The sequence below is a fragment of the Megalobrama amblycephala genome, linkage group LG11 (assembly GCF_018812025.1).
Source record: "Megalobrama amblycephala isolate DHTTF-2021 linkage group LG11, ASM1881202v1, whole genome shotgun sequence".
Lineage (NCBI taxonomy): Eukaryota > Metazoa > Chordata > Actinopteri > Cypriniformes > Xenocyprididae > Megalobrama > Megalobrama amblycephala.
In genome coordinates this window covers 34,074,148-34,090,292 of record NC_063054.1, presented here as the reverse complement: position 1 = coordinate 34,090,292, position 16,145 = coordinate 34,074,148, and the positions used below count along the sequence as shown (strand labels likewise).

General features: G+C 35.8%; 2 protein-coding genes across 2 annotated transcripts in view; one reads left to right on the top strand and one right to left on the bottom strand.

Annotated features, from left to right (window-relative positions):
• mfsd2b (major facilitator superfamily domain containing 2B) overlaps positions 1-6,558 on the top strand; it is a 31,178-nt gene extending 24,620 nt beyond the window's left edge. Inside the window, exons 10-15 of the mRNA XM_048207634.1 lie at positions 337-420; positions 665-748; positions 2,104-2,213; positions 4,105-4,248; positions 4,434-4,610; positions 5,777-6,558. Of these exons, the coding sequence (XP_048063591.1) occupies positions 337-420; positions 665-748; positions 2,104-2,213; positions 4,105-4,248; positions 4,434-4,610; positions 5,777-5,828 (651 nt within the window). The 3' untranslated portion in view covers positions 5,829-6,558. The remainder of the gene's footprint in view (positions 1-336; positions 421-664; positions 749-2,103; positions 2,214-4,104; positions 4,249-4,433; positions 4,611-5,776) is intronic.
• LOC125278444 (WD repeat and coiled coil containing) lies at positions 6,438-16,088 on the bottom strand. Its single transcript, XM_048207633.1, has 4 exons — positions 15,753-16,088; positions 11,942-14,102; positions 10,023-10,143; positions 6,438-6,917 (listed from the first exon to the last, which is right to left on the bottom strand). The coding sequence occupies exons 2-4, from the start codon at positions 13,871-13,873 to the stop codon at positions 6,745-6,747; spliced, it is 2,226 nt and encodes a 741-aa protein (XP_048063590.1). The 5' UTR covers positions 13,874-14,102; positions 15,753-16,088; the 3' UTR covers positions 6,438-6,744.
• Positions 16,089-16,145: the final 57 nt, after the last annotated feature.

Here is a 16,145-nt window from a genome sequence, read left to right as displayed (position 1 = left end):
ACAATGTGTTCAGCTGTTCGTTGTTTGAAAGAAAGTATGTAACCGAATAATTATGTTTATTAGCAGCATATACAGTTTCATCATGTTTAAAACTCTGAATACATTCCCAGAATGTAGCCTTCAGGTTTTCTTAAAGGGATAGTTCACTCAAAAATGAAAAAATTCTGCCATTATTTACTCGCCCTCATGTCATTCCAAACCCGTAGGCAGTTTTTCCGATGGAACATGACTAAAACTTTCATCCTTGGGTGAGCTATTCCTTTAATCACAGAGTTTTGGGCTGGATTAATGAATGACTTCGTTAGAACTCTCATTTGCCGCTGTCTCCTTTTGCAGATGATACAAAGTAACTTTGTGCTGTTCTGCACGTATGCGGTGGAGCTTCGAGATCACTTTCAGAACATTGTTTTGACAATTCTGGTGAGTACCTGATGAAGACATGAAAAGCTGACACCACTATGAACTTTATTCAATAAACAGATATTGTTGACGCCATTTCCATTTCAATAGACCTGCCACTGGCACTTCTCATCACACTGTCATCTCTTGTTTGTTTAGTTACTTTATCTGACATTGAAATGAAGACAAAGCTCTCTATAATTCTCGAATGTGTGTCAGTATCTTGGGTAAAGTGAATATGTGACTGAATTTCTATATCATCCAGATGTCGGCAGCAGTGAGTATCCCATTCTGGCAGTGGTTTCTTGAGAAGTTTGGGAAGAAGACAGCAGCATTCTGCGGCATAACAGTAATTGTTACTTTATTAAGTGTTTTTTCTTAAAGGGGCAGTTCACCCCAAAATAAAAATGATCCCATAATTTACTCACCCTTGAGGTGTATATGACTTTCTTCTTTCAGCCAAACACAATCAGAGTTATATTAAATAATATCCTGGCTCTTCCAAGCTTTATAATGGGAATGAATGGTACCTGAGTTTTTGAAGCTCCAAAAAGCGCATCCATCCATCATAAAAGTAATCCATATGATACCAGTGGGTTAATAAATGCCTTCTGAAGTGAAGTGATTGTTTTTTGTAATAAAAATATCCATATTTAAAACTTAACTATAATTTATAATCAGAGTTGAGTTCCTCTGAACCAATGTAGGATGAAGCTCCTCTTCTCTTATATCGAAATCCTCCGACATTTTACTTTAAAACTTCTCGTTTTAGACTTCTAATTGATGACCGGCATTTTGTTTTGTTCTCTCCTCTTCATAAATATGGATAGTTTTCATTGCTTCGCTTCAGAAGACCTTTATTAACCCGCTGGAAAGTGTGGATTACTTTTATGATGGTTGCATGCTTTTTTGGGGGGCTTGAAAATCACAGGTACCATTCACTCTCATTATGAAGCTTGGATTTTTAAATATAACTCCGATTGTGTCCGATTCTGAAGGAAGATAGTCATATACACTTAGGATGGCTTGAGGGTGAGTAAATTATGGGATCATTTGAAGACTTCAGATGCAAAAGCCTCTAAGTGCCATCTGAAATATTCTTCTAAAATGAGCATTTTTATCAAGCTTGTATGTTTATGTTCAGTAATTTCACTTTAATGGCAATTAATGGGTCCTTTTCATTGCCATTAAAGTGAAATAACTGAAAAATGCAAATTTTAGAAGAAAATTTCAGATGGCACTTAAAAGGCTTTTGCATCTGAACTCTTCATTTTCATTTTTGGGTGAACTATCCCTTTAAACAGTGATTTGGATGACTCTTTATTCAGTAGATCTTCAGCTTTAATAGCATTATAAATGATCAATGGATACTACCATGTTATAAACAGCAATTATTGGGTATTTTTACTATATTGTCTGTCATATAGCAGTGTTTATTCTGAAGGTGTCAAGATAATAGTGGCCTAATCAAAAACATTTGTATTCAGCTGTTTATGTGATCTCAGCATTGCTGCCACCATGTGGGGAAACCAGTCTTATGTAGAATAAATGGTCTTTTCTAGAACACTGTTATTTTAAAATGTTTATTAAATGCATTATTCATTTCTGGAGGTGAAAATCATATTCACTGCACCTTTAAATGTTTTAATGCATATGTACATTGGGTAACATTCAATGACATCCTTTAAAATGTCGTCTGTGCAGTGGATCATGCCATTCACGGTGATGCTGGTGTTCATCCCTAATCTGATAGTGGCATATGTTGTGGCCGTATCGTCTGGGCTTAGTGTGGCTGCTTCTCTCTTGTTACCATGGTGAGTCTTCCAAAACCAAATATAATGCTACATTATGTATAAACAAACAATCTGCATCCAATACTTTGTGTTTTTTGTTTTAAAGCACAGAATGTGTAGATCAGTTTTTGCAGTGGTAATGAAAAAGGCAGGATTTTCTTCAAAGTGTAGTATAAATATAGTTTATATCATGCATTTAAAGGTGCCCTTGATTCAAAAATTGAATTTACCTTGGCATAGTTAAATAAAAAGAGTTCAGTACATGGAAAAGACATACAGTGAGTCTCAAACCCCATTGTTTCCTCCTTCTTATATAAATCTCATTTGTTTAAACGACCTCCGAAGAACAGGCGAATCTCAACATAACACCGACTGTTACGTAACAGTCGGGGTGTACGCCCCAATATTTGCATAATGCCAGCCCATGTTCCCAACATTATAAAAGGCATTAGACAAGGGCAGCCAGTTAACGTCTGGAGCTGCACACAGCCGAATCATCAGACTTGGTAAGCAAGAACAACAGCGAAAAATGGCAGATGGAGCAATAATAACTGACATAATCCATGATAGCATGATATTTTTAGTGATATTTGTAAATTGTCTTTCTAAATGTTTCGTTAGCATGTTGCTAATGTACTGTTAAATGTGGTTAAAGTTACCATCGTTTCTTACTGTATTCACGGAGACAAGAGCCGTCGCTATTTTCATTTTTTAAACACTTGCAGTCTGTATAATTCATAAACACAACTTCATTCTTTATAAATCTCTCCAACAGTGTAGCATTAGCCGTTAGCCACGGAGGACAGCCTCAGATTCACTCAGAATAAAACTTTAACATCCAAATAAATACTTTACTCACATCATTTGAAGCACGCATACAGCGTGCATGACGAACATCTTGTAAAGATCCATTTGAGGGTTATATTAGCTGTGTGAACTTTGTAAATGCGCTGTAATATAGTCGACAGCTGGTGTGGCAGGGAGCACGTGATTTAAGGGGGCGGCGCCGAGTGTAAATCAGTGCATTGTTAATGATGCCCCAAAATAGGCAGTTAAAAAAATTAATTTAAAAAAATCTATGGGGTATTTTGAGCTGAAACTTCACAGACACATTCAGGAGACACCTTAGACTTATATTACATCTTGTGAAAGAACGTTCTTGGGGACCTTTAAAGGCATAGTTCAAAACATTCTCTCATTATTTACTCACCCTCAAGTTGTTGTAAACCTGCATGAAGTTCTTTCTTCTGTTGAACATAAAGAAAGATTTTTTGAAGAATGTGGGTAACTATACAGTTGCTGGCCCCTATTGACTTCCATAGTATAGAAAAAAAAATACTATGGAAGTCAATGGGGATCAGAAACTTTGCTTACCGACATTCTTCAAAATATCTTATTTTGTGCAGTGACATCTCTTCTCATGAGGGCGGGACAACCTGTCACTCACATGAGCTCCACCAATAGCAAACCACAATGATCCAATCAATTCCCGACAGACAAAATTAAGTCCCGTCCTATATTTTTTCTTGTTCGAGAAGCAGTTTCACTCGGATGTATGTCACAATAGGGAAGAAAAGACTATCACTACTTCCATTTCATGCCGACTTTAAAAGCCTCAAAGTGATCCATAAAGATCGCATTATAACTTTGTTTATTTTAACCGGCCAAGCTTTAACTTTCGTATATATAGGTTTAATAACCAGCAATCTCCAAATAACAGGTTTCATGGCTGGCTCATGCTATTTTTTGGTTTTTAAAGATAGACTCTGCTTGATTGGAAAGGCCCCAATTGAGTAAATTGCAGTTTTTATGTGCCGTCTACAAAGAGGATTTGGCTTTATGGTACCAATGTCGATGTTTAATACGAGATGATGAATGAAGCCTCTGCTGTGTTGTGTTTCCTGTTGCTCAGGTCAATGTTACCAGATGTAGTGGATGACTTCAGACTGGCAAACCGCAACTCAAAGGGACACGAGGCAATCTTCTATTCCCTATATGCTTTCTTCACAAAGTTTGCTGCAGGCATTTCTCTTGGAGTGTCTACGCTCTGTCTACAGTGAGATCACTCTTTCATTACTCTGGAAATTATGAATCATGACAGACCAGTGTGTAAACAATACAGTATTGACAATTATTTTGGTTTGTCTGTTGAAATTTGGAAACCAGTCAGTAAATGAAGACATTTGATTTTTGTGCAGCATATAAAAGCTGAATGCATAGTTGTTGTTGGTGGTGTTGTAGGTTTGCTGGTTATGACACAGGAGCGTGCAGACAGCCCCCTCCAGTGGTCTACACGCTAAAACTGCTCATCGGTGCCGCTCCGGTGGTCTGCATCACCACAGGCCTCATGATCCTCGTGGTGTACCCAATTAGTGAGGACGTCAGATTACGAAACAAATTCGCCCTGGAAGAGCTCAGGTAATATATATATATATATATATATATATATAATACCAAAACAATAAAAATCTTACAGACCCCAAACTTTTAAACAGTTGTGTGTGTGTGTGTGTGTATATATACTATATATATATATATATATACACAGTACAGTCCAAAAGTTTGGAACCACTAAGATTTTTAATGTTTTTAAAAGAAGTTTCGTCTGCTCACCAAGGCTACATTTATTTAATTAAAAATACAGTAAAAAACAGTAATATTGTGAAATATTATTACAATTTAAAATAACTGTTTTCTATTTGAATATATTTCACAAAGTAATTTATTCCTGTGATGCAAAGCTGAATTTTCAGCATCATTACTCCAGTCTTCAGTGTCACATGATCCTTCAGAAATCATTCTAATATGCTGATCTGCTTTATTTAATGTGTACAATTGTACAAAATATTTGTGTACAATATTTTTTTTCAGGATTATTTGATGAATAGAAAGTTCAAAAGAACAGTGTTTATCTGAAATCTAATCTTTTGTAACATTATAAATGTCTTTACTGCCACTTTTGATTGATTTAATGCATCCTTGCTGAATAAAAGTATTCATTTCTTTCATTTCTTTTCAAAAAAATAAAAATAAAAATTCTTACTGACCCCAAACTTTTGAACGGTAGTGTATAATGGTACAGAAGCTTTGTATTTCAGATAAATGCTGTTCTTTTGAACTTTCTATTCATCAAGGAATCCTGAAAAAAAAAGGACACAACTGTTTTCAACATTGAAAATAATCATAAATGTTTCTTGAGCAGCAAATCAGCATATTAGAATGATTTCTGAAGGATCATGTGACACTGAAGACTGGAGTAACGATGCTGAAAATTCAGCTTTGTATCACAGGAATAAATTACTTTGTCAAATATGTTTAATTAGTACACAGTTATTTTAAATTGTAATAATATTTCACAATATTACTGTTTTTTACTGTATTTTGAATTAAATAAATGTAGCCTTGGTGAGCAGACGAAACTTCTTTAAAAAACATTAAAAATCTTAGTGGTTCCAAACTTTTGGACTGTACTGTATATATATATATATATATATATATATATATATATATTAAAAAGAAACATTTTTATATTTGACAAATTATATGCTATATTTTTGCTTATTATATGCTTATTTATTTTTCAGAAACCAGAGCATTACCTGTAAATCTCTCAGAGCTGATTTGAGCAGCGCGTAACGTCCCCAAACAGCAGATCCTGATATTCTAGCCCAGTGCTGGGATGAGTTGTGTTAGTGTATATTACACTGTGTGAGATATATATTATGTTTTAATGTAAACATTTCAGTTTGTTTCTGTATTCAGTCTGTTTCTGTATTTTCACATGAACATATAGCCACATATATCTAATTTATACACATGAATGGACTATATATCATTATATATGAGGATTTCCTGAGGGAAAATATACTGATAATATATTGTTCAAGTTGTTATAGTGATTATAAATATTATTAAATGACTTGATTCCAGGATTAATAAAAAATTGTGCTGGTTCACGTAGCTTCAGCATATTTCAATGATGCTTCAATAAAATTAAAATAAAGGAATAATGATAATAAAAGTATTGAATATTATTTGGATAAATTAATGTAGTTCATGCATCTATCTGTGTACTGTATATGTGTGCGTGTGTGTACAGTATGTTGTTAAAAATAAGCCCAAGGTAATCTTTAGATTTACTAAAATTATAATACTATAAATAATAATCAGGTAATGCAAAAAGATATTAAGGTGCTATTGTGTGGTTCATGTGCATGTGTGATTTACAGCTTATGAAGTCATTGATGAAGTTGCACTATGAGTTTTAATATCACATTACATATATCTTCATTTTGTTGTATAGGATAACTATTTTTAGCAAAAATAATCAAGCAGGCACTCAAGTATTTCCTCTGAAAAATAAACAAAGAACCGTGTCACGTTACACAAATCTACTATCATCCATTATTTATCAAAGTGACGAATATGTCAGCAAGAAATTTTCCCTGAATTCCAAATTTTGGAATATTCGTGTGTTAGCCACAAACACCCAGCTAACAAAAGACAAATATTATAAAAAAATATTTCTAACAAGTCCTCGATGATATGGGCTTCATTTTTCTGCGTTGGGAGACAGGGGACTTTCAGGGGGAAATACATCCGCACAACTCGGGGGTCTTACAGGAGATTTCCTTCTGGCGCTCCTGATTGTGAGCTCGTCCTTGTGTTTAAACGTGAGCGGAACGAAACCATCTGTATCAGCCACCAAGACAATCCACATGGGACCTGTGGCAAGAAGAGAAAGAACTTAAAATAATGAGAAATTTCTGCACAGTAATTTGCAGTATTAGCATAAGTGAAAGTGGTTTGAGCAAGCATCGATATGTATGCTTGTTTCCACCATGGAATAAAAAAAATGTAAAATTGCGACTTTTTAACTTCCAATTCTTTTTTTGTCTCACAATTGCGAGTTTATGTCTCACAATTCTGACTTTTTTTCTTGCAATTGCGAGTTTATATCTCACAATTATGACTTTTTTCTCACAATTGCAAGTTTATATCTCACAATTCTGACTTTTTTCTCACAATTGCAAGTTTATATCTTGCAATTCTGACATTTTTCTCGCAATTGCGAGTTTATATCTTGCAATTCTGACATTTTTCTCGCAATTGCGAGTTTATATCTTGCAATTCTGACTTTTCTCGCAGTTGCAAGTTTATATCTCACAATTCTGACTTCTCGCAATTCTGACTTTTTTCTCACAATTTCAGGTTTATATCTTGCAATTCTGACATTTTTCTCGCAATTGCGAGTTTATATCTTGCAATTCTGACTTTTCTCGCAATTGCAAGTTTATATCTCACAATTCTGACTTCTCGCAATTCTGACTTTTTTCTCGCAATTCTGACTTTTTTTTCTTGCAATTGCGAGTTTATATCTCGCAATTCTGACTTTTCTCACAATTGCAAGTTTATATCTTGCAATTCAGACTTTTCTTGCAATTGTGAGTTTATATCTTGCAATTCTGACATTTTTCTCGCAATTGAGAGTTTATATCTTGCAATTCTGACTTTTTTCTCACAATTCAGATTTTTCTCGCAATTGCGAGTTTATATCTTGCAATTCTGACTTTTTTCTCACAATTCAGATTTTTCTCGCAATTGCGAGTTTATATCTTGCAATTCTGACTTTTTTCTCGCAATTCTGACTTTTTTTCTTGCAATTGCGAGTTTATATCTCGCAATTCTGACTTTTCTCACAATTGCAAGTTTATATCTTGCAATTCAGACTTTTCTTGCAATTGTGAGTTTATATCTTGCAATTCTGACATTTTTCTCGCAATTGCGAGTTTATATCTTGCAATTCTGACTTTTTTCTCACAATTCTGATTTTTCTCGCAATTGCAAGTTTATATCTCACAATTCTGACTTTTTTCTTGCAATTCTGACTTTTTTCGCATTGGCGAGTTTATATCTCGCAATTCTGACTTCTCGCAATTCTGACTTTTTTCTTGCAATTCTGACTTTTTTTCTTGAAATTGCGAGTTTATATCTCGCAATTCTGACTTTTTTCTTGCAATTCTGACTTTTTTCGCATTGGCAAGTTTATATCTCGTAATTCTGACGTTTTTCTTGCAATTCTGACTTTTCTCGCACTTGCAAGTTTATATCTCGTAATTCTAACTTTTTTGGCAAATCTGACATTTTTCTCGCAATTGTGAGTTTTTATCTTGCAATTCTAACTTTCTCGCAATTCTGACTTTTCTCGCAAATGCGAGTTTATATCTCGCAATTCTGACTTTTCTCAGAATTGTGACCTATAAACTCACAATTGCAAGTTATAAAGTCCAATTCTGAGGGGAAAAAAATCATTTTTCACAGTTTTGACTTTATAAACACAATTTCAAGTTTATATCAGACAATTCTGACTTTTTCTTGCAATTCTGACATTTTTCTCACAATTTCAAGTTTATATCTTGCAATTCTGACATTTTTCTCGCAATTGCGAGTTTATATCTTGCAATTCTGACTTTTCTCGCAATTGCAAGTTTATATCTCACAATTCTGACTTCTCGCAATTCTGACTTTTTTCTCGCAATTCTGACTTTTTTTCTTGCAATTGCGAGTTTATATCTCGCAATTCTGACTTTTCTCACAATTGCAAGTTTATATCTTGCAATTCAGACTTTTCTTGCAATTGTGAGTTTATATCTTGCAATTCTGACATTTTTCTCGCAATTGAGAGTTTATATCTTGCAATTCTGACTTTTTTCTCACAATTCAGATTTTTCTCGCAATTGCAAGTTTATATCTCACAATTCTGACTTTTTTCTTGCAATTCTGACTTTTTTCGCATTGGCGAGTTTATATCTCGCAATTCTGACTTCTCGCAATTCTGACTTTTTTCTTGCAATTCTGACTTTTTTTCTTGAAATTGCGAGTTTATATCTCGCAATTCTGACTTTTTTCTTGCAATTCTGACTTTTTTCGCATTGGCAAGTTGATATCTCGCAATTCTGACGTTTTTCTTGCAATTCTGACTTTTCTCGCACTTGCAAGTTTATATCTCGTAATTCTAACTTTTTTGGCAAATCTGACATTTTTCTCGCAATTGTGAGTTTATATCTTGCAATTCTAACTTTCTCGCAATTCTGACTTTTCTCGCAAATGCGAGTTTATATCTCACAATTCTGACTTTTCTCAGAATTGTGACCTATAAACTCACAATTGCAAGTTATAAAGTCCAATTCTGAGGGGGAAAAAAATCATTTTTCACAGTTTTGACTTTATAAACACAATTTCAAGTTTATATCAGACAATTCTGACTTTTTCTTGCAATTCTGACTTTTCTTGCAGTTGCGAGTTTATATCTTGTAATTCTGAATTTTTTTCTCAGAATTGCGAGATATAAACTCACAATTCCCTTTTTTATTCAGTGGTGGAAACAAGCTTCCATACATCAGTGCTAGAGATGCACAGCACAAAAGACTGTAAGCTGATTCAACCTTAAATCCTCAAATCCAATTGCACCACCTAATCGCTTCCTATTTTAGTCATTGACAATTAAATGAAGCCAAAGCACACTGAACAATCTGTCTTCAACAAAAGATTCGGCCTCATTAATAGATCCCATCTGCTCATTGTTGAAAAGAGCAAATCTGCCTGAAATGTCAACATAGAGAGCTCAGAAATGCTCAGATGCTTCTTTCAGTGTGCAGTGGTTGCAACTACTTTTCAGTAGTTCAGTACTTTTCAGTAAAAATCAGTTTATCAATGCAATGATATACATCTTGACTTAATGAACCTGATTATGTCCAATATTATTACATATGTATTGATAAACTTGGTGGAATCAGCATTTTGCAAAGTTTCTAAATCTTCTAGATGTACCATGCATCATCTCTACGACTGCCAGGCCGAAGAGTTCCTGTACCACCCGCAGGCAGATCCGCCCCCCACACAGCAGCAACGGCCTTCTCTCATCTGTATACACATTCTCAGACAACTGTTTCTGGAGGAAAAGACAAATACAAAGTGCCATTGATTAACACCATGAGTCACTTTAAGGGAGCATCATTCACAACAGACCTGGTCATGTGGTCATGGATTAAGTCTGATGATTCCCCTAAAACAAGTTATGCCAAGGTCAACAGAATCACTTCAATCTGACATCTGCTGACAAAGGATTGTGCTGACAACAGTGAGAGGAATTATGAGTTGGCGTGATGCTTTACAATGCCTGATGGTCTGACTAAGAGTAAAATGGGCTTTGTAGAGTCTTGGTTTGGATTAAGACTTAGCTACAGAAGCAAATCATTTAATCAAGTACTCATTTCTTTTGTTGTTTATTTATTAAATGTAACATTAACAGTATGTCAACGTCTAAGAAGGTTCCCTATAAATGGTAGAGGATATTTGACCTGTTGGGGTCTCCACATCCGTCAGTCCTTGACCCATAAAGCACCATGGATCTTCTGCTTTGGAACAGGAAGAAACTTTTTTTTTTTTTAAATCGACAATGAAAATTATTGACAACAAATGCCATAATCAATTATTAGTGTGCTCTGATATTTAAATGTTTACATTTACTTTATAAATTATTGTAATGTAAATTATTATAAATAATAATAATATTGTTATTATTTATATTAATTATAATTTAGATTATTTAAAATTATAGCATTATTCAATTTAATCATAGTAATAATTATTATTACTATATCATTTACCATATATATATATTAGGGTGCCCTGATATAATGTTTACATTCACTTTATAAATTATTGTAATTATATATATATATTTAATAAAATATTTAATAATAAAAAAAAATATTTATTTATTTATTTTTTATTAATTAATTAATTAATTAATTAATTAATTAATTAATATTATTATTATTATTATTATTATTATTATTATTATTATTTTGACAATGAAAACGGTTGACAACAAATGCCATAATCAATTATTAGGGTGCTCTGATATTATAATGTTTACATTAACTTTATAAATTATTGTATTGTAAATTATTGAAAATAATAATAATAATAATAATAAATATTGTTATAATTTATATAAATTATAATTTAGATTATTTATAAGTTATAATATTAAATTTAATCATAATAATAATAATAATTATTACATTTATTAGTAATATAAATTATAATTATTAAAATTATTCTAATACAAATTTTAGCATTCTAAATTATTCACACAATATGTAGCATATTGTTGTTTGAGAGAATTTGCATATTGAGATTGTTGGACAAGATGGTTTTTCAATACAATGCTGCGAATAGAATTCTTTATGCAATTAATGGTCCCACTTTATATTAAGTGGCCTTAACTACTATGTACTTACATCAAAAAATAAGTACAATGTACTTATTGGGTTCATATTGAATTGTAAAACACTTTTGCTGCTATTGAGGTGGGATACGGGTAAGGTTAGGGAAAGCTTTGGTGGTATGGGTAGGTTTAAGGGTAGGGGTAAGGTGTAAGGGATGGGTCAACAGTGTAATTATAAGTGTAAATACAGAAATTAATTACAGATGTAATTACATGCAGGTGTTTTTAAAATATAAGTACAATGTAAAAACATGTATGTACACAATAAGTGCATTGTATCAAATGATTAATTTAAATGTAAGTACATAGTAGTTAAGGCCACTTAATATAAATTGGGACCCAATTAATTAAATAAAATCAACAGATTAGCACTCTTCTGTAGTAGAAAAATGAAGACAGCAAACTTTCCTTGTTGAAGTGCAGACTTAGAAAAGTTTAGAAAATCATTTCATACCTGACACGTAATGTGCACGTATTGCGGTTCATAAGCAGACGGATAACTGCATGCGATCTTTTTGCCGTTCTGGGTGAAGTCTCTGATTTCTGAGAGGCACTGCTGGACGTCAGCAAATCGGGTGAAAATCCTCTCCATGTTCTGCGTCAGCTGCTCCAGGTTCTTCTCTTTGGACTGAAAGCTGTTCTTTGGCGGGGTGGCATCGGAGTACGACTTTTCCGAGGCCTCGTACCTGGGAGAACACGGCCGACTGGAATCCCGGCTACCCTGACCGGCTACGGCAAGCGTGGTCATGCGGCTGATGTGATCCATATCGTAGTTTTCTAGAGTAATGGAGGAGGCACTGGATGCTCTATCTGAGAAGTCGGCGGAGCTTGCCACAGGGCTCAACTCTGAGCTGCGTACCTCCTCGATTAGTTTTCTCCGACTGGATGGCGAAACAATTACAGAGCCTCCGGGAAGTATTAGATCCTTAATTGATAGACGGTCCTCTTTAGAAAAGTTCTCAGAATGACGTCTAATCCCATGATGTTGTTGGCTTGGCGGCTCGGACTTGGGAACCACCGGGGTGGCACTGTCCTCGTCAAATACCAGCTCCTTGGCTATTAGCCTCAAGATGTACTTGTCCGTATTGGAGGAGGGGAGGAAAGCCGGATCATTGGACTTCTGCCGGCCAATCATAAAGAGCAACATCTTGTTGGTAAAAAAGCACACCCCTTTGGGCCTCTCATTCTTTTGCAGCTGGATCTGTTGCACGTTGGGCATGGAAGAATCTGTGATACAGTACACAAGGATCATGTTGCACGTGTTCGACGCCACGGCTACTGTGCTCCCGCTCGGATCGAATGCAATGATGTCAGGAACCAAGATGCCAGGGATGCTGACCTTCCTTGTAGTGGTGACCTTGCGTTCGTACGTCACTAGAATCAAATGTGACGAGTCCTGACCATTTCCCGTCAAATGATCCCGCCGCCTCAAGTGAATGAGAGGGCTCGGGTCTGATTTCCTGTGTTTGGCGAGAAGGTGTGTTAGATCTATCGGTCCGGATGAAGAGCCGTGTCCCAAGCGTTCAGAATCACATGATCTTCGTCTAGAGTCCACATAATAGTCTGCATCCACTGTCAAAACGGGAGAAGGACGACAAGTCGATGCCTCTGACTCATTTGGCAGGTCAAAGGCGATGCCCGCATTTAGCCCGCAAATTTTATCAAGCGGAAGTTCAGTTGCTACAGCCACTTGAGCCTCGTCGGTGGACTCGATGGCGCAGATATACCCACCTACATCGAAAACAGGGCAGAAGGAACATGCCACCAGGCTCTTTTGGATGTCGTTCCAAATGTACGAGTGCAATGCGCTACCGATGGCAACCACCAGACGGTTTCCATCCTTAGTCCAGCAGGCACAATGGATCAGACCGCCGCCCTTGATGTCAGCCTTCACACGACGATTATCAACCCGCACGGAAAACAAAACCGAGGCGTCTCGCTTGGTCAAAACAGCTAAGATGTCCATTTTGGGATGCCAGACACATCCTTGGGACAGCAATGGGAACGGCTCGCTCATTTCGCAGGTCTGCGTGCACAAGAGTTTGTTCTGCTCCAAAGTGCTCAGCTGAAGTTGCCAGACCGTGATGTGCTTCTTATGCTGCACGGCAAGCAACGCCGGTGACCCGGAGCAGCACAACGGCCCCCAGAAGAGTCCCAAGACGTGTTCGAATTGTCCAATGACATTGGTGTCGCCAAATTTGGGCTCACCGTCGACAGAATACAAGGACGTGAGACAGACCTGCTTACCGTCCGTCCAGGCTATTCCGTGCACCGGGTGAATGGCTTGGTGTAGGGTGTTTAACCCTGTTCTCAGAAGTTTGGCTTTTCCTAGCTCCATGCTTGGCTCACTTTCTCCAATGGAAAGGAAAATAATGTTCCCAGTCATGCAGGAAAGGGTTTTTGAGTCAGAATTGAAAGATAGATGTAACTCTGTGCTTCAGTATGAGAAGACTGCCATCACATACTCCAAGAATAGGTAAAGCCTCTTCCCTCACTCTCTAATCCTATTGGCCTGACTGAGGCTCCACTCAAGGATGACCAGATTAGGCTGACACGACCCCCGACGTCATAAAACCCTCTGAGTTTGGATGCTATGTCTTTTTTCTGCCCCAGGCCTGAAATACACAAAAATATATGCAAGACAAGACATATGCAAAGACTGAAATGTCACTTTGGAAAATATATGCTGATATCAAAAACAGTCTCTTACAAAAACATTACTATGGTAAGTTAAAGGTGCAATATGTAAGATTTATATCCGCTAGAGGCCTATTCAAAACAAAGGCGCAGCTTGATGACGGCAAGTTTGAGTGCAGAATCTTGGGACATGTGGTCTTCACATCACAGCCGGTTGAAACAATCGGGATAGGACTCGGGAATCATATTCATGGATGTGATTAACGTTACTGTAGTATGAAGCAGAGCAGGACCGAGTGTTGTGGGAGCTGAACGAGGCCGCTGGAGCGATTAAGCAACACACGCCGCAAGCAGCGGAACTTTTATTATGACACAGTCGCCGACGCCGCTTCCGCTATTCCAGTCATGAGTATGAGGTAATGCAGCTCTGTTTATCATATTAGATACATTTGAGTGTGTTGAAAATGATGTTATAATGTTACTCTGTGCGTTCACTCGGCGGCTGCTGTGAGACACTTGTTTGAGACACTCTGCAGTAAGATAGATCGATTTTAGAATATCATATTAAATGCTCGATGGCTTGTGTTGATAAATGGCATTCAATTCATTTTAAAACATATTGTATGATGGAGAAAATTCTGTATTACTGTTACTAAAAATAAAGCTGCATCTGATTATGCTATGTTAGCTACTTGACAAAATAGTTTTTCTCTGAGGCATGGTAAAGCATGGTACTTGCAAAAAATCAAGAAAATTAGATTTAAACAATAAGACTAAACGTGTTGAGCTATATAACAATAATTACTTTTCTGTCTATAAATATATCCAATCAGTTGTTCCCTTGCCTATTAAAACATGCAATATATTAAAGCGTCTTTGGTGTTTCCATGGAAACCGAGGATAACACGGGTATGACGCAATTGACAGGCGACTCCTCACACGTCCCGGAGCCTTGGGTAAAATTGCAATTTTCTCACAATTTACAAATAGTTGCAAACATTTGGGATATTGTAAGTACTCAAGTGAACAAAATATATAACACTGGCCTAGAGGTTTATGGATATTTTACTGCTAAAATCTTACATATTGTACCTTTAATTTAGCTACAATTATAAAACTGTTGTGACTTTGAATAAGCTAGCATGGTAATTAAACAATCAATAATTAATTATTTAATGCAACTTGTAGTAAAAACAACTGAATTCAAATTATATTTTAAAAAAACTATGGTCACTAATTTGTGTAATGGGAATTCAGTTTATCATAACAGACATAAATAAGTAAAGACTGAAAAGAATCATATAAATGTCACTTTAAAAAATGGACATCGATACCACAAAATAACCCCTTACTAAAAGTTACCATGGTAACCATAGTTAGACCACAAAAATATTCATTGTTTGAGGTTGAAATTTAAAGTAGTAACAATAACTGTATCATACTCTGGCAAAAACAGCTATGATCTGACTAATTTCTCTGTAAGGTGCGTTCGCGAAACTATTTTATTCACATGTATTGACGCAACCCCACATGCTAGCATGTACTCTAGAACAATCCTGAAAATTAAAAGGAAAAATATAAGATGAATAGCAAAACAGCACTTTCAGAAGGTAATATTACAAACATACCATCGTGCTATTGACAACACTGCGGAAACCATGGCAACTCCACAGAGAGAAAAAAAAATCACGTAAACTTTAGCTGTGTCCACATTTCCCCGCGGAGACATTTGAAGTCATGGACAAACGGAAAGAGCATGATTCGGGCATTCTGGGAGTTGTAGTTCACACACGCTCAAACTCTGATTCATTTCCGCGAATCGATTCTTTCGAACAGTTCGTTTTAAAGGGCGAGTTCAAAGATGGTAAACATAACGATAAAGATGTTATTATTATTATTATTGAACTTCAAACAAACAAAGTCAAGAACTGCGATAAGACATATGCACAAAATATTTGATAAGTGCCGTTAATAGATGTTGCACAGCACACTTTTCCAAAATCTCATAAAAATTGAGGTCA

Bases quoted from the DNA above. Each gene is read 5' to 3' on its own strand.
- LOC125278444 (XM_048207633.1), bottom strand. From the start codon at position 13,873: ATGACTGGGAACATTATTTTCCTTTCCATTGGAGAAAGTGAGCCAAGC. The intron at 10,144-11,941 runs GTATGAAATGAT...CTTTTCCTCCAG, and splicing joins ACGTGCACATTACGTGTCAG to AAACAGTTGTCTGAGAATGT. The intron at 6,918-10,022 runs GTACATCTAGAA...TTCTTGCCACAG, and splicing joins AGTCGTAGAGATGATGCATG to GTCCCATGTGGATTGTCTTG.